Below are 19121 nucleotides of genomic sequence, written 5' to 3'. Positions count from 1 at the left end.
TAATGAAGTCCAAAAGAGATTGACTATTGGAAATAATTTTTGTAGTCACAAATTGTTGTACAGTGGTAGGAGGGAGTTTTGGATCTGGACTGTTTGGGGGAAGAGACCAAACAGTGAGGTCATCGGTCTCATCGGATTAGGGAAGGACGGGGAAGGAAGTCGGCCATGCCATTTCAAAGGAACCATTCCAGCATTTGCCTGGAGCGATTTAGGGAAATCACGAAAAACCTAAAGCAGGATGACCGGACGCGGCATTGAACCGTCGTCCTCCCAAATGCGAGTCCAGTGTGCTAACCACTGCGCCACCTCACTCAGTGCGTAGAAGGAAGTGCCGTGAACAACATACTAAAAATTCTGACCTGTGGGGCATTAGTGTGGGGATGGGAGTGTGTTTGACGGTCATTTGATCGAAAACCACAGCATCGAGGAAAACATATTTCAGTACAAAATTAAACTGCATTAAATTTCCTACAAATGAGGTTATATTCATTTTTTCACTAGGACTAATAGTTTGTGCAAAGAGAGTGAGAGAATATTGAAAATATCATGTGATGCACATATGCTGTAGCTTAGGTGGTTCCTGTAGGCCATTTGATACACAAGTGTCCTGTATCAAATTGTTTGGCTCAACTTTCTTGACACAGGTGTAGTATGTTGTAAACAGTTATTGGTTACACTCTGCATATAAATAACCTACCATCCTACATTGACAAAGCAGAAATAGGGCTCTTTGCCAATGGTGCAAATATCATAGTTAAACCCAACAAAGCTGCAACAACAGAAGAAGCAATAAATTAGATAATCAAAAGTATTATTGACTGGTTGTCAGTAAATGGTCTGTCACTTAGGAACAACAAAGTTCATTCACTTCTGTACAAGGCAAATTATATCATCATCAATAAATGTACAGTACAGGAGAAAGGAAATATGTAAAACTGTTCAAAATTCCTGGGTGTGCATATTAACAAGAACTTTAATCAGAACTCACATATTAGATATATTCTCAAACATTTGAGTTCAGCAACATTGTTTTCCACGTAAGTGTGATTTTGGTGATAAAACATTAGAAAATTAGCTTACTTTACTAATTTCCACTTAATGATGTTACATTAAATAATTACCTGGAGCAATTCCACATGTTGACACAAAGTATTCATTGCATAGAAAAGAGCTGTAACAACAATACCTAGCAGCCATCCTTGAACTTGATGTAGGGAACATTTAAAACATTAGGTATGCTAATAACAGCCTCACACTACAGTCACTCTGTTATTGAGTGAATTCATAAATATAACACCAGGATCAAAAACATATAACATTTCAAAACTGTAACAGACTGTGCTGCTTTCCAAATGACCATATGAAAAACTAGTCACCATGAAAAGCAGTATAAGCTTTGTTCTTAGAAAGAAAGGTATTCCTACACAGATCTGGTACTAGGGTGAAACACACAGACATTAATTCACAGTATGAATGTACTGTTTGTTTTGAAGGTAGGACACTGGTTTGGCAGTGATGAAAAATATCCTCAAAGAATGACCATAAGACAACTTTTTAGTGAGACACAGAATTCTTGCAACATTAAATGATGGAAGAGAAACTCAAATCATTTCACATATCACACAACGTGAAATCAACATGACTGAATCATGACATACTTAACACATGGATCTCTTTGGAGCAATGCAACTCACAAACGATAAAATTGTATTCTACATTTTATTGACACATTTATCAATTTTACTCAATTGTACCACGTAGAGATTACAAAATCAGCAGAAGTGATTAGTGATACATAATTACAGAAAACTGATTTTTGGAATAAAAACCAAGTAATTACTGATAGATGGACTTGCTTTACATTCTAAGAATTCAGGCAGTACTGAAGGACAGAAAGCATTGAATACATTTTAATAATTACGAAACTCCCACAGCATGTGGGCAGATCAAGAGAATCACCTCTAATTTAGAATTTGGTAAAACATCTATATCTACATTTATACCCCGCAAGCCACCCAAAGGTGTGTGACCGAGGGCACCCTACGTGCCACTGTCATTACCTCCCTTTTCTGTTCCACTCGCGTATGGTTCACGGGAAGAACGACTGCCGGAAAGCCTCTGTGCATGCTCGAATCTCTCTAATTTTACATTCGTGATCTCCTCGGGAGGTATAAGTAGGGAGATGCAATATATTCGATACCTCATCCAGAAACGCACCCTCTCGAAACCTGGACAACAAGCTACACTGCGATGCAGAGTGCCTCACTTGCAGAGTCTGCCACTTGAGTTTGCTAAACATCTCCGTAACGCTATCACGCTTACCAAATAACGCTGTGATGAAACGTGCCGCTCTTCTTTGGATCTTCTCTAACTCCTCTGTCAACCCGACCTGGTACGGATCCCACATTGATGAGCAATACTCAAGTATAGGCTGAACAAGTGGTTTGTAAGCCACCTCCTTTGTTGATGGACTACATTTTCTAAGGACTCTCCCAATGAATCTCAATCTTGTACCCGCCTTACCAACAATTAATTTTATATGATCATTCCACTTCAAATTGTTCTGCACGCATACTCCCAGATATTTTACAGAAGTAACTGCTACCAGTGTTTGTTCCGCTATCATATAATCATACAATAAAGGATCCTTCTTTCTATGTATTCACAATACATTACATTTGTCTATGTTAAGGGTCAGTTGCCACTCCCTGCACCAAGTGCCTATCTGCTGCAGATCTTCCTGCATTTCGCTGCAATTTTCTAATGCTGCAACTTCTCTGTATACTACAACATCATCTGCAAAAAGCCGCATGGAACTTCTGACACTATCTACTAGGTCATTTATATATATTGTGAAAAGCAATGGTCCCATGACACTCCCCTGTGGCACGGCAGAGGTTACTTTAACGTCATTAGACGTCTCTCTCCATTGAGAACAACATGCTGTGTTCTGTTTGCTAAAAACTCTTCAATCCAGGCACACAGCTGGTCTGATATTCCTTAGGCTCTTACTTTGTTTATCAGGAGACAGTGCGGAACTGTATTGAACGCCTTCCGGAAGTCAAGGAAAATAGCATCTACCTGTGAGCCTGTATCTAATATTTTCTGGGTCTCATGAACAAATAAAGCAAGTTGGGTCTCACACGATCGCTGTTTCTGGAATCCATGTTGATTCCTACAGAGTAGATTCTGTGTTTCCAGAAATGACATGATACGCGAGCAAAAATCATGTTCTAAAATTCTACAACAGATCAATGACAGTGATATAGGCCTATAGTTTTGTACATCTGCTCGACGACCCTTCTTGAAAACTGTGACTACCTGTGCACTTTTCCGATCATTTGGAATCTTCCATTCCTCTAGAGACTTGCGGTACACGGCTGTTAGAAGGGAGCCAAGTTCTTTTGCGTACTCTGTGTAGAATCGAATTGGTATCCTGTCAGGTCCAGTGGACTTTCCTCTGTTGGGTGATTTCAGTTGCTTTTCTAATCCTTGGACACTTATTTCGATGTCAGCCATTTTTTCGTTCGTGCAAGGATTTAGAGAAGGAACTGCAGTGCGGTCTTCCTCTATAAAACAGCTTTGGAAAAAGGTGTTTAGTATTTCAGCTTTACGTGTGTCACCCTCTGTTTCAATGCGATCATCATCCCAGAGTGTCTGGATATGCTGTTTCAATCCACTTACTGATTTAACGTAAGACCAGAACTGCCTAAGATTTTCTGTCAAGTCGGTACATAGAATTTTACTTTCGAATTCAATGAACACTTCACGCACAGCCCTCCTTACGCTAACTTTGACATTGTTTAGCTTCTGTTTGTCTGAGAGGTTTTGGCTGCATTTAAAGTTGCAGTGAAGCTCTCTTTGCTTTCACAGTAGTTTCCTAACTTTGTTGTTGAACCACAGTGGGTTTTTCCCGTCCCTCACAGTTTTACTCGGCATGTACCTGTCTAAAACACATTTTACGATTGCCTTGAACTTTTTCGATAAACACTCAACATTGTCAGTGTCGGAACAGAAATTTTCGTTTTTATCTGTTAGGTAGTCTGAAATCTGCCTCCTATTACTCTTGCTAAACAGATAAACCTTCCTCCCTTTTTTTTATATTCCTATTTACTTCCATATTCAGGGATGCTGCAACAGCCTTATAATCACTGATTCCTTGTTCTGCACTTACAGAGTCGAAAAGTTCAGGTCTGTTTGTTATCAGTAGGTCCAAGATGTTATCTCCACGAGTCGGTTCTCTGTTTAATTGCTCGAGGTAGTTTTTGGATAGTGCACTCAGTATAATGTCACTTGATGCTCTGTCCCTACCACCCGTCCTAAACATCTGAGTGTCCCAGTCTATATCTGGTAAATTGAAATCTCCACCTAAGACTGTAACATGCTGAGGAAATTTATGTGAAATGTACTCCAGATTTTTTTCTCAGTTGTTCTCCCACTAACGCTACTGAGTCGGGAGGTCGGTAAAAGGAGCCAATTATTAACCTAGCTCAGTTGTTGAGTATAACCTCCACCCATAATAATTAACAGGAAGTATCCACTTCTATTTCACTACAGGATAAACTACCACTAACAGCGACAAACACACCACCACCAGTTGCATGCAATCTATCCTTTCTAACCACCGTCTGTGCCTTTGTAAAAATTTCAGCAGAATTTCTCTGTGGCTTCAGCCAGCTTTCCATACCTATAACAATTTCAGCTTCGGTGCTTTCTATCGGCGATTGAAGTTCCGGTACTTTACCAATGCAGCTTTGACAGTTTACAATTACAATACCGATCGCTGCTTGGTCTCCGCATGTCCTTACTTTGCCCCGCACCCTTTGAGGCTATTGCCTTTTCTGTACTTGCCCGAGGCCATCTAACCTGAAAAACCGCCCAGTCCACGCCACACAACCCGTGCTACCCGTGTAGCCACTTGCTGTGTGTAGTGGACTCCTGACCTATCCAGCGGAACCCGAAACCTCACCACCCTACGGTGCAAGTCGAGGAATCTGCAGCCCACATGGTCGCAGAACCGTCTCAGCCTCTGATTCAGACCCTCCACTCGGCTCTGTACCAAAGGTCCACAGTCAGTCCTGTTGACGATGCTGCAGATGGTGAGCTCTGCTTCCATCCCTCTAGCGAGACTGGCAGTCTTCACCAAATCAGATAGCCGCCGGAAGCCAGAGAGGATTTCCTCCGATCCATAGCGACACACATCATTGGTGGCGACATGAGCGACCACCTGCTGACGGGTGCACCCTGTACCCTTCATGGCATCCGGAAGGACCCTTTCCACATCTGGAATGACTCTCCCGGTATGCACACGGAGTGCACATTGGTTTTCTTCTCCTGCCTTGCAGCCATATCCCTAAGGGGCCCCATTACGCGCCTGACACTGGAGCTCCCAACTACCAGTAAGCCCATCCTCTGTGACCGCCCGGATCTTGCAGACTGAGGGGCAACCTCTGGAACAGGACAAGCAGCCATATCCGGCTGAAGATCAGTATCAGCCGGAGACAGAGCCTGAAACCAGTTCATCAGACAAACTGGAGAGGCCTTCTGTTCAGCCCTCCAGAATGTCTTTCGCCCCCTGCCACACCTCGACATGACCTCCCACTCTACCACTGGTGAGGGGTCAGCCTCAATGTGGGCAGTATCCTGGGCAGCCACAGCCGTAGTCCGATCGGGGGATGCATGGGATGAGCTGGCCATCCCCGACAAACCCCCATCCGGACCACCACAGTGATGCCCACTAGCAACAGCCTCAAGCTGTGTGACCAAAGCCAACACTGTCTGAAGCTGGGAGCAAAGGGATGCCAACTCAGCCTGCATCCGAACACAGCAGTCGCACTCCCTATCCATGCTAAATACTGTTGTGCAAAGAACGTCTGAACTATTCTACAGAGAGCACAAACAATTAGACACAAAATTTAAACAGTTATTAAAATACAAGCCTGCCTAGTAAATGCAGTAATGCTGCTACTTGCGCACTGCTGACACACTACTTGGCGGCAGAAGGAGACTACGTGATTTTACACTATTCAGGTACTAAAACATGATGCTACAACTCTCAAATACTGTAATATGCCCGAAATTTATGAATTAAACAATGCAAGGCAGATTGTTGTTAAGCTTAGCATTCAAAGCCCTACCAAATTATATGTAACTGCACCATCAATCCAACTTGACATGAATTCGATACATCAGCAAAGCACCATTTGAGCTATTGGTGAAGCTTCCTGAATGACGTCTAACTCAAATTTAGTCTTTGTGAAATCTCTGTTATATTACTGTTTCTCCCTAATAATGGTAATACCTGAAGATCAATTATTTTATATAACTAAATAATCTTCTCTATTAATTTTTCGATGCACCTTGCTCAAGAGAAATAATGCTAGCAAACTATATGTGCTCTTGAACAATGGGGGTTAGGTTGCATTCACAGACTGAACATCACAGAGCATGTTTATTAGAAGAGATTATTACTGTAAATCATTTGTAGTCAGATGCAACATAATGAAAGAGGATGCTAAACTACAAAGCAGTGAGGTTCAAGATGAAAACTGTGCTATCTACAACTGATTTTGGATTAAAAGCTTGCACAAAGTCTTGTGGTAATAAAACAAACTTAAATCATCCCAAAAGTAAAGCTAAGGGTTAAGGAATCTGGTTAAAAAAATGATACATATGACTGTTCAAAACATGATAGCCATGAGGGTGCAAGGACTCAGAGAACATGTACTGAATTTATGCAACCCTGGCCATGTGATTACTCATCATCAAAGTCAGATGGATGTCAGGGCAGCCAACCATGGGATTCAGATGGAGAGTTAAAGGTTTTCCTGCTGACAAGACAGGTGATATGCAAGAGAAGCCAAATAATGCTGCAATGCTGACTTTCCAGAGACAAACAAGAACAATAGCAGTTGTATGATCATAGAGAAGAAATGATCTGACTGTCCTGTTCTTCAGTTTCATTTTATGAACCAAGTTTGTGTGAAATGCGGAACTGATTTTCCAATGTTTATGAACAACAAGGTTATCTGTTAAGCAATGGAAAATCCAGGGTGGAATGCAACAATATTATGCAAAGAATAGTTGCTACTCACCATATAGCAGAGACGTCGAGTCGCAGGTAGGCACAACGTGAAGACTGTCAGAAACAGAGCTTTCGGCCAACAAGGCTTTTGTCACACACACACACACACACACACACACACACACACACACACACACACACACACACACCTAAAATATAGAAGGCTGAATGAAATGAGCAGCTTGATTAACATAATATCTGAGAGAAGTTTAACCAAAATGTAATAATTTGGAAGGGGAGAGAGTAAAAGGCAATATGTTCTACAATCTATGGATCTAGGTTACCCAAAATTACTGAAGCAAGGGAAACGCAAGATAGATTGAAACAGCAAAAGAAATGGTTCTTATGAAGATGAGTTCACCATTAAAAATTAAGAGCACAGATTAAGTAAGAGATCAAAAGGGTACAAGACTGAATGAAAAAGAAATAAAGTCTGTGTAATAGCCTCACTAGAAGCAATAATTAACCAGCTGCTGGAAGAAACTCAAGATGGGATATAGGGGTAGACAAATACAGTACACATCCGATTATTCAGGGTAATGTCGGGGAGATGATGCATGAATAACTGAAAAAAATGAATCATCAAGATATTATCAAACATGTATTCTTTGTTTAAATGTTTAGCCATGTTCTGTACATAAGTACTGTAAGCCTGCTGTTTATTTCTTAAAATAGTTTGTGATGTGTGTCTGCTTCTGAGACGAGCTGACTTTTTTTCACACGACATTTTGAATTTTTCTTGCAGCAATACTGTCACTTTACTGAAACCCCTCTGGACCATAAAATCCAGAAGAGTATTACCATATCACCATAAGGCACAGTGACCGACAACGTTACTGTCTTCATCCCCCCCACTTTCACATTCACTGTCCTCTTTGTTTCATTATGAAGCAGTGGTCACAATTTCGACATTACTCATGAACTGGAAGCCAGATTCACATGCGTCGATCTCTAGACAATCATTCAAGTTATCTTCATTGACATGTTCAAAAACATTTAAACTCACTGCAAAATTTGTTATTTTGCAGCTGTTACTACTTCATCACAAAATCCTTGAAAATCACTTTCTTCTACATCTGAAAGAATTTTCCTCCACGATCAAACTAATGTATGTGGCTTTAATTCTTGCCAGGTATCAAAAATATTGTGTATGGCATTTAGAATTGTCAGCTTCTTCCAGAATGCCACCAAACTTGTGGTACAAAATGTGTATGGAATCAGCATTTGATAATTTAACTAACCATTCATGTTACTTTTTAGTTGTAAAAATGCACACGCAGATCTTTAACTGCAACATTCTTGAATGCTCAGGGCTTCTCTCATTTTTCCAAACATTAGTAGTTTCACTTTGTGGTTCCCAGAAGCATTACGGTGCACAAAACTGTAATATGTTCTTTAGATGACTCATATTCAGAAGCACGAACTTCACTTCCAAAAGCGAGGGTTCTGATTGCTAGACCTTTCCAATTCAGACCATTACACATTTGGCCTGGTGTGAAATTCTCCTCTTCCACAAATTTCTAGACCTTTTCCGAGAAAGAATCATCTACCACAAGATCTCAACTAAGCTGCTCTCCTTGCATTGTAAGTTTGTGAATCCTGTGACACTGTCTGAATCTAAGTAGGCATCCAATTCTCCCTCTAACCCTAGACCTTCATGAAAAAAATTAGCTCTTTTGGCACACATCACACCTGAAACAATGACACCTTCTGCTCGTTTCTGGTGAAACCATTGCAAAAGAGCAGAATCTCATACATCAAATGTAGATCTCTTCAAGTTTTTTTTCATGCAGTTGGTCCAAACTAGAATTTCATCTCCCCACAAAATCCTGTATTTTCTGCTTAGGCCTATTCTTTTTAATGTCCTGAACAGTCTGCATTCCAATATCATAATTGACACTTATTGTTAGTTTTCTAGCAATTTTCCGATTCTCACATATTTCAATTAATTCCAATTTTTATTTTAATGTCAACACAATTCTTTCATTTCAGCATCATCTCTTTCATAAATTTCTCTAAACTTGCTACATTGACACTTACATGCCAATTAACATAAGAAAACAATGAGTTTGTTTCTGATTTGTACAGAACAAGCCGGCAGTTGTTTAAATGATGGAAATGCCACTTATTGCCAGGTGGCAGGTTGTTTATTGCTGACAGCAAGAGAAAAATATTGCACTTAACTTGAAAACCAGATAATCTGCACACCTATAATTATGAGAACACTACACTAAAATATGCCGAACCATTATTGAGGACATTGCTTAAAAGTAGAAATAAATTTAACATTAAATGTAAAGCTCATAAAACTAACAATATAACCAAGTTTTTCCAATTCCATACAATGAAAATTTTGGAAACAGGTCACAAATACCACTAGGTATTTCAAAAAGTGCACTAGTTTTCAGAGGGCAATATCATACCTCCTGGCTTAAAAGAATTCCCCGCTGTGCTGGAACCACCAAAAAGAGATGTTCCTCCTCCAAAAGTTGAACCACCAAACCCAAATCTGGAAAATAAAACACTATATAAAATATAGTGTTAATAAAATGAAGCACAGGAAGATAGCTACCCTCACATTTCAGTAATTCTAGACTATGATCATCATCGTTATCGTCATTATTGCTGCAGCTCGAATAATACATAATACACCAAAATCGCAATGATAAATACACAAATACAATATAATCCACTTTAAATATACTATCAACAGTAGGAGCTTAGTTGTCTGACAACTCTGCACTGCTTCAATTTTAACGACAAATTTCTCAGTCACTTGCACTTCTGTATCTTTTATTTCAACTTCTTTTCCAAGTATTAAGAATCATTCATATAAAAGAATTACATGAAAAGTGTATGTTATATACAATAGCAAATTGAATGATTCATAATGTAATGTGTGGAAACCTCACAACGGGTGGTCCCTTGTCATCCTGTGGTTTGAATGGCAAGCCCCTCCTTCCCAACCTTCCCCAACTTATCTCTCTTTCCTTCCCGAAGAAGGAACTAATAATTCTGAAAGCTACACAGTTTTTTCACTTTAAAATGTGAATCAGCAGCACTGGAATTTCATGTTGGAAAGTACTGGCCAGCCATTCTGTCTCTCTGTAATTTTATACCTTTTGATAAAGTAACATGTGCATACGCACAGGCGCGCGCGCCCACACACACACACACACACACACACACACACACACGCCACAAATTATTCACTAAAGATTTCTTAGACATGGCTGTTTCACAGTAAAAATTGTAACTGTAACAACATCAGCAAATGAATCAAAAATCAAAACAAATACATAAATCATTGAATGTTTATTACTCACTTTGGTGTCTGTCCAAACACGGAGCCCCCTGTCTGTCCAAATGCTGGTTTACTTCCGAATCCATCCCCTGAAGTACCTCCACCAAACACTGGTGTTGTGTTCTGGCCAAATACGTTAGCAGTCTGACCAAAAGCAGAAGATGACGTTGCAACAGGAGATTGTCCAAATACAGGCTTACCTCCAAATATAGATGTACTAGACTGTGTTGAGTTACCACCAAATAATGAAGGTTTATCTGTATTACCACCAAACAATGAAGGGGTACTTGTTGCAGGAGTACTGCCAAACAGTGAAGGTGTGGTGGACTGGCTGACTTGAGGTTGACCAAATAATGAGGGTGCTGCAGAGGGCTGCAAACTTGTCCCGAATAAGGAGGGAGCTGATGTTGTCGTAGTTGCTCCAAAACCTGATTGTGATGTTGCAACAGCTGAGCCAAACACTGAAGGAGCCGATGTTGATGTGCTAACAGCTGCACCAAACAATGATGGAGCTGATGTTGTAATGCTAATTGCACCAAATATTGATGACAATGTGGTTGGTACAGCAGACCCTCCAAAAATGGGTGATACACTGGATGAAGTTGTGGTGGTAGTGGTAGCAGTAGGAGCAGCAGTGTTACTACTTGATACTGTTGTTATAGAAGAAGCAGTAGTAGCAGTAGTAACTACTGTGGTGACAGTGGGTGACACTGTTGTTGGACCAGCTGATGCACCAAATACAGCAGCTACCGTGGTAGGTGTAACAGTAGATGGTGTAGCAAACAGGTTTGATGATGACACAACAGCAGGAGTTGCCAATGTTCCAAACACAGAGGAAGCAGAACTTGAAACTTTTGTTACATTTGTACCAAAAAGAGTAGGCAATGTGGATGGAGCAGTTGTGGATGTGTCAGGGGTTGCAAGTGATGACACACTAACTACTGAAACTGTATCTGGTTGTGTAGTGGTGCTAGGTGAGGTACTTATTGCAATGGTACTTGAAACCTCTGAAACACTAGTAGGTATGACTGACAGTGCATCACCTGATGGAGGAGACGGTGCTGATGTGGTAACTGCAGGGGAAGAGGATCCTCCAAAGAGAGGAGTATTTGAGAATATAGTAGTTGATGCTGTACCAAACAGAGATGTGCTTTTTGACACATTAGTGAACAATGATGTTGTTGTTGCTGCTGTTGGTGGTGATGAAGTGTTTGTTGCTGATGACCCAAAAAGAGTTTTTGTGACTGCTGTGTTAGATGGACCTGTTCCAAATATACTGCTATTAGCTGTTGTTGATAAATTTCCGAACACTTGCTTTGAACCAGCTGCTTGGGAAAATATATTTGCTCCTCCCTTTCCAGTTGGTGCAACACTACAAATAGGTTGTCCAAAGAATAAAGACGCTGCTTTAGTAGTGGTAGTGGCATTAGTAGTGGTGGTGGTGGTGGTGGTGGTGGTGGTAGTAGTAGTAGTAGTAGTAGTAGTAGCAGCAGCAGCAGCAGCAGCAGCAGCAATTGTATTAGCAGTTGCTTGATTCTGCACAGGTGACTGAGGTGCCTTATCTGAGAGAGAAAAAGAAAATAATTGGCTCTCAGGAGGCACAACTGATGAAGCAGAGGTGGACTCTGGAATTTCTGATGATACTTGTGCCTGTGGTTTCACAATGCTTGTATCAGTTTTTGTCAGATCAGTTTCTTCAGATTCCACAGATGTTGTGCTAGAGCTGGCAGATGGACTTTCGGAAGCAGCAGAAAAAGCGACAGAACCCATTTTAGGGCTTTCTACTGCACTTGAGGATACTGTTGTTGCCGACTGTCCAAAACTGAATGAAGGTACTCCTTTCTGTTGCAGCGAACCAAAAATAGATCCCCCAGTTGGAGAAGCACTTGATAGTTCTGTTTCTTTGTCTGACTTTGATGACACTGCTACCTGACCGAAGCTGAAGGCTGTCACAGGTGCTGAAACCTTTCCTTGGATATTTCCAAACAATGGCTGTGATACAGAGGATGCAAAGCTGCCAGATGATTCAGAAGTAGATGTCTTTTTATCACCAGAGCTGGCAAGTAATGGCGACACTTGTGTAACAGTAACTGTGGCTGGTTCAGACAAATTACTGCTACTGCTGCTGGCTTGTGAAGTGTTCCCTTTTGAGAAACTGGTTCCAAAAAGAGTTGGTGATGATTGTACTGTTGCTGGAGTTGACTTCTGAAAAGAGAAACCTGGTGCAGAAGGGGAACTGCCACTGAAAGCAAATCCTGTAGTAAGTGACCTTGATGAGGCTGTTGAAACAAGATCAGCTGGCTGTGTAACAGTTGTTGTATCACACACTGGCTGGTTCATGCCTGCCATAGCACTGTTCACTTCTGACTTAGAAGCAAGTGTAGTATTAGATGAAAAACTCTGAGAATTCAAATTTACAAACAAGGAATGCACTGAAGCACTTGGTTTTGAGATAAGTGAATTTGAATTATTCAGCTGCTGCACATCTGTTACAGATTTTGCAACAGTGCCAATTGAGACAGTAGATGACTGCAGCTGTCCAGTCTGCGCACCAGCTGACCCAGAAGTTTCTTTCTTTCCCATGTCTCTCCCAAGTACTGCAGGCTGAATGGACTGACCAAAATTGAAACTAGGTGAAATTCCTTTATTCAAGCTAGAATCATAGGTCGTCACACCTGTAACAGGTGGTGTTAAGGGGAGAGAACTTGATGCAGATGAAACCACATTATGTACATCATCTCTTACTGCTATAGTGCCTGGTCTGGCCATGAGTGCATTTTGTGTATCATTGGGTACTTTAAACATAAATAATGGTGCAGATCCAGTTTTAGTAAAACCAGATGGATTGTAGGTACTTATCGATTCAGTGCTACAATTAATTACACCAACCACCATATTGCTCAAAGAAGCTAGAGGATTTGTCTGCTGAGGTCTGTTATTTGTTGCCATGGTAAATGTTTGGGGAACACTTGTATTATCTGATAAAAATGTACTACTTAGCCTTTGCTGCATGTTTGGTGCTGTCAGCAATGAAGATTGAGAAATTGTAGCTGTTTGGTTCTGGGCAACAGGCCTCCCAGACAAAATACCTCCAAGTTTCAGTGAAGAAGTGGTAAAGGGTGCCAAGTTAAGGAGTGAGGAACTAGGAGTGAATCGGTCCCTAACAGTTTTGATTGGAGTAATGTGGGAAGCAACGTGTTGCATCAAAAGATCTTGAAGCACATTCTGCTTCTTGGCACTCAGCTTCTTCTGTCTTGCAGTAAGTGTAGCCCTTCTATTCATAGACACCATCTTCTTAATGTTCTCTGATCCAACATCATCCGTATCTGACAGCTTGCTCTGCAGTAATTTTTCAGCCAACCTAGAAATGTCATTCTCTCTGTGGAAAGGAAAAAATATTAGTCAAATACAAAGTATATTTTATTCTTCACTAATTACACAGAAATAAAGACTGAAAAACACCTACTTGTGATGCACAAGTGTGCTGATAAAGAAATACAGAAATGGTACAGAACCCTTACGCTTTCAGAGAAAGAGGCAATCACACTTTTTAGGTTGAGACAGGAAATCCTGCCAAGGCCCTAGATTAAAGTAGGATCAAGTGAGGTAAAAATAAGTAACAAAATACCAGCAAGAGACAAGATTTGAAAACCTGAAAAGTTAAAATGGTGATCTTGGAAAGTCTTTCATAAGGGTAAGGAAAGCATACCTGAAACAAGAGAATATGCAAATAAATTACTGACTTTAAATTACTGTCAACAAAGCACTAGTTCAGGTGGATATGAATGGGGAAGAGATCTATGAGGCACTCTCTAATGATTTAAAAATAAAATAGAATTAAAAGAATTGAAAGAAACTACAGAAAATACAAATCAGATTGGTCTGAAAAATCAAACTCCATATCTCCCTCTCCTTTCCCCCATCTGACTATATCTCTCTTCTCTCTCTCTCTCTCTCTCTCTCTCTTTTACTTTCGCAACACAATCTCAGCATGTTTTTTCAGATAGTGAGCGATAGGTGCACCAAGTTTGGTTTTGTTCAGAGCTTTGCCGCATATGTGTATGTCACATTTATTACACACATAAATTCCTGAATCTCTGCTGTTTCATCAAAATAAAATTTAAATCTTTCCCTTTTCTATTCCTCTCACCGACCCCCCCCCCCCCCCTTTTCTTCATTACATCCCTCTCTCTGTCCAGTTCCTCCTCCCCCTTCTATCTGTCCATCTCTTCCTCCCCCTTTCTCTGTCCATCATTAATACAGGGTTATTACAAATGATTGAAGCGATTTCACAGCTCTACAATAACTTTATTATTTGAGATATTTTCACAATGCAATGCACACACATACAAAAACTCAAAAAGTTTTTTTAGGCATTCACAAATGTTTGATATGTGCCCCTTTAGTGATTTGGCAGACATCAAGCCGACAATCAAGTTCATCCCACACTCGGCGCAGCATGTCCCCATCAACGAGTTCGAAAGCATTGTTGATGCGAGCTCGCAGTTCTGGCACGTTTCTTGGTAGAGGAGGTTTAAACACTGAATCTTTCACATAACCCCACAGAAAGAAATCGCATGGGGTTAAGTCGGGAGAGCGTGGAGGCCATGACATGAATTGCTGATCATGATCTTCACCACGACCGATCCATCGGTTTTCCAATCTCCTGTTTAAGAAATGCCGAACATTACGATGGAAGTGCGGTGGAGCACCATCCTGTTGAAAGATGAAGTCGGCACTGTCGGTCTCCAGTTGTGGCATGAGCCAATTTTCCAGCATGTCCAGATACACGTGTCCTGTAACGTTTTTTTCGCAGAAGAAAAAGGGGCCGTAAACTTTCAACAGTGAGATTGCATAAAACATGTTAACTTTTGGTGAATTGTGAATTTGCTGCACAAATGTGTGAGGATTCTCTACCGCCCATATTTGCACATTGTGTCTGTTCACTTCACCACTAAGAAAAAAATGTTGCTTCATCACTGAAAACAAGTTTCGCACTGAACGCATCCTCTTCCATGAGCTGTTGCAACCGCGCAGAAAATTCAAAGCGTTTGACTTTGTCATCGGGTGTCAGGGCTTGTAGCAATTGTAAACGGTAAGGCTTCTGCTTTAGCCTTTTCCGTAAGATTTTCCAAACCGTCGGCTGTGGTACGTTTAACTCCCTGCTTGCTTTATTCGTCGACTTCCGTGCGCTACGCGTGAAACTTGCCCGAACGCGTTCAACCGTTTCTTCGCTCACTGCAGGCCGACCCATTGATTTCCCCTTACAGAGGCGTCCAGAAGCTTTAAACTGCACATACCATCGCCGAATGGAGTTAGCAGTTGGTGGATCTTTATTGAACTTCGTCCTGAAGTGTCGTTGCACTGTTATGACCGACTGATGTGAGTGCATTTCAAGCACGACATACGCTTTCTCGGCTCCTGTCGCCATTTTGTCTCACTGCGCTCTCGAGCGCTCTGGCGGCAGAAACCTGAAGTGCGGCTTCAGCCGAACAAAACTTTATGAGTTTTTCTACGTATCTGTAGTGTGTCGTGACCATATGTCAATGAATGGAGCTACAGTGAATTTATGAAATCACTTCAATCATTTGTAATAGCCCTGTACATCTCCCTCCCCCCAGCCCAATAGGAAGGTGGTAGTTCTTATCCCCACAGTATTTGTTTATCAGATAGTGATTTTTGTATCAAGTTTGGTTGAAATCAATCCAGTGGGAGTGGGAGTTTCAGGGAAAGTATCTGTTTAGTGAAAGTGGATTACTGATTCCAGTTCTGTCTGCCAATACACATTGACTAGGGATAGTGCACTCTCACTAATGAATGTATACCTTCACTGCCAAGAGGAGCAGTCATACTTCAAAAGTTACAATTATCACATTTAGTTTGAAAACATAGTCATATTATATAAAATTCATTTACTGCAGCAAGGACGTGCACCATGGCATTTTGAGTTGCACAACACATTTTTGCTTTTGCAAAAGCATATCAGAGTCTGACATTTTTGCTGGCACTTGCAGAGTCCCTGGCTGCTTCCCATCAACTGAGACGTCGCAACTGTCCTCAAGGCAACAGTTTACTCTGCTGGAACTTCCTCCTATGAGATTGTTCTTAAAGGGCGAATACTGAATTGGACCTGAAACAAATTGTTGTAGCTGTAATCACAGTGGCATATCATATTATCCCATCCATAATTGTTTAAAAACAAACAATTCATTACCGTGCGTCTAGCTGGCTCACCACACCATCTCTCGTCCCAATTCGGTAGAAGCCATCAGACGTTATCTCCAGGATGACAACCAAGATCGAGCTGGCATCTCCTCTTCCTCTATCGAATTTGGGAACTGGAAATTTCATGGTACAGCCCTTTTCTACTGTTGGAGAGCAGCGATCTAAACACTGCCGCATTCTTTGCACTTGTTCTTCTAAGCACTTGTATGCTTCGCTTCTGTGTTTTTTAATAGCACAAGTTGACTCGTCTAAATCAGTCAGGCAGTAGTCATTATTGTCAGGAATACTTTCTTTCTCTCTGCTCTCAACCTCTGTTCCTGTTGGTATGTTATCCTCTTGCAATGGTGATTTACTGTGATTATTATCCTGCAACATTTCAGTACCTGTCTCACTGCCAACACTCACTTGATTAATTATATTTTCATGGTCATCCTCAGAGTGAACATTCATCACATCAATGCTTCAGGAGGTAAACTTGTTGAAGACAAACCATGTTTAGGAGGGCAGCCACACTTTGCTTTGTACGAAGATCTTTTAATTCCAAAATGTACAGTGGTATTCTTCATTAGCTGCACAAATCTTCAGGCACGGCTCCACTCCACAGTGTTGCGCACCTGCATTCTTGTAGTTAGCATATTTTCTATGTCTTGATTTGCTCGCTCTACACTGCCTTGGCTCTGACTGTATCTAGGTCTACCACGGACAATCTTACAATTGGGCCATAGTTCAGTTAAGCTGCACATTATTTTGTTAACAAACTCTCTACCATTGTCAGACTGCAAAACTAAGGGCGCACCTAATAATGTAAAAATGTCAATAATGTTATTGCATACTTTTCAGCTATTTCGGACTTCAGTGGCCTGAGAACAATGAATTTAGTGAGGTGGTCCTGATAAACTATTACAAATTTGTAATCTCCATCTGGTTGGAATTGGAAGTTGATGAGATCAACTTGACATCTGGAATTTAGCTTCTTGAACAGCTACTATTAGTTTTTTCTGACTTTTTGCTTTTGTAATCAAGGTTCACACAAACTAAGATAAATTTGGACATTTCTGTATGTTATATTACAGAACTTTGACTTCAAGCATTTTTTCATTTGGTTTCGTCCACTGTGGCCAGTCATTACATGAGTGTCATGCAGAATACCATACAGTTCTTCATCATAAGCACTCCGTCTTCAGGCCACAAGTGGCCCACCGGGACCATCCGACTGCCGTATCATCCTCAGCTAAGGATACGGATAGGAGGGGCGTGTGGTCAGCACACCACTTTCCCGGTCATTACGATAGTTTTCTTTGACTGGAGCCATTACTATTCAGTCAAGTAGCTCCTCAATTGACATCACGAGGCTGAGTGCACCCCGAAAAATGTCAACAGCACATGGTGGTCCAGATAGTCACCCATCCAAGTGCCAGCCACGCCCGACAGCGCTTAACTTTGGTGATCTGATGGGAACCAGTGTATCCACTGTGGCAAGGCCATTGCCTCTTCACCATAAGCACAGTATTTAATCATACCTTCTTCCATTACAGGTTGCATTAATTTGGTTACTCCATTCACTTCCAGCATTTCATATCTCTTCAAAAACTTGTAGGTGTTGCCGCCCCTCTTTCATCCAGATTTTAAGGATTTAGCGTTGTTGATAAGTGACTCATACTTTTCTCTGTTTATGAAGACAGAATTATAGCTGAGATTTTGCCATTCCACTCTAAGATGTTCGTAGAACTTCACTGATTAAACCATAGCTCCACTGATGTGAATGGAAATTACACTATCAACCACAGCTGCACTACTGTCAACCATAGCTGCACTACTGTACAACATAATAACGAGATGACAATTACATTCATGCTGATGCGTGGTAGCATAGTTCGACACACCGTTAATAACCCAGGAGCAGCGATGGTACACCTTCACTAGTGGATAATATGCTACTGTACACTTTCCCTAGCAGAGTACAGTGTTGCGTTTTTTTCAGTTTACGGTAAGCTCTCACTGCTCATTTTAGTAATGGTGTACACCCACTAGGGAAGGTTTACCTTCCCTAACCTTCCACTTCCACTATACCAAATGCACATGTCACATATCCGTACAGATATTTCACCTGTATCTCTAACCAATTTTGCCCTGCAGTTTTGTTTTCACACAGCTCAATGTTTATGACATCAAAGTTCCTGAACTATGTGAGACACAGTGATACAATTTTGGAGGTACATAGAAGCTGTCTGTGAAATGTGTTATGAATGAATTTAGAAACATAGAAGCAATGAATTTAAATGTCATGCATGATGCAGCAGTTTCACATGCGTCCCAGTATTTACGACATCATATCTTTTAAACTGTGTGTCATAGAATGATATAAGTACCTTAACTGGTATATGTCAACACAGTCTGCAAAACATGTCACAAATACTGGTAGTAGTAAAGAAGTTATAAAGTTATACATCATACATGATGCAGTAGTCTTATTGCACGAACACAGAAAATGTAGTAAGCGATAAACGT

General features: G+C 40.9%; 1 protein-coding gene and 1 pseudogene across 1 annotated transcript in view; both read right to left on the bottom strand.

The window, feature by feature from the left end:
- LOC124774965 (nuclear pore complex protein Nup214-like) overlaps positions 1-19121 on the bottom strand; it is a 131360-nt gene that overhangs the window by 40811 nt on the left and 71428 nt on the right. The window contains 2 exon segments of the mRNA XM_047249692.1: positions 9508-9593; positions 10411-13767. Coding sequence (XP_047105648.1) covers positions 9508-9593; positions 10411-13767 — 3443 coding nt within the window.
- On the bottom strand, positions 17985-18102 carry LOC124778534 (annotated as a pseudogene).

The sequence above is a fragment of the Schistocerca piceifrons genome, chromosome 2 (assembly GCF_021461385.2).
Source record: "Schistocerca piceifrons isolate TAMUIC-IGC-003096 chromosome 2, iqSchPice1.1, whole genome shotgun sequence".
Taxonomy (NCBI): domain Eukaryota; kingdom Metazoa; phylum Arthropoda; class Insecta; order Orthoptera; family Acrididae; genus Schistocerca; species Schistocerca piceifrons.
This window is presented reverse-complemented; position numbering and strand designations above follow the sequence as displayed.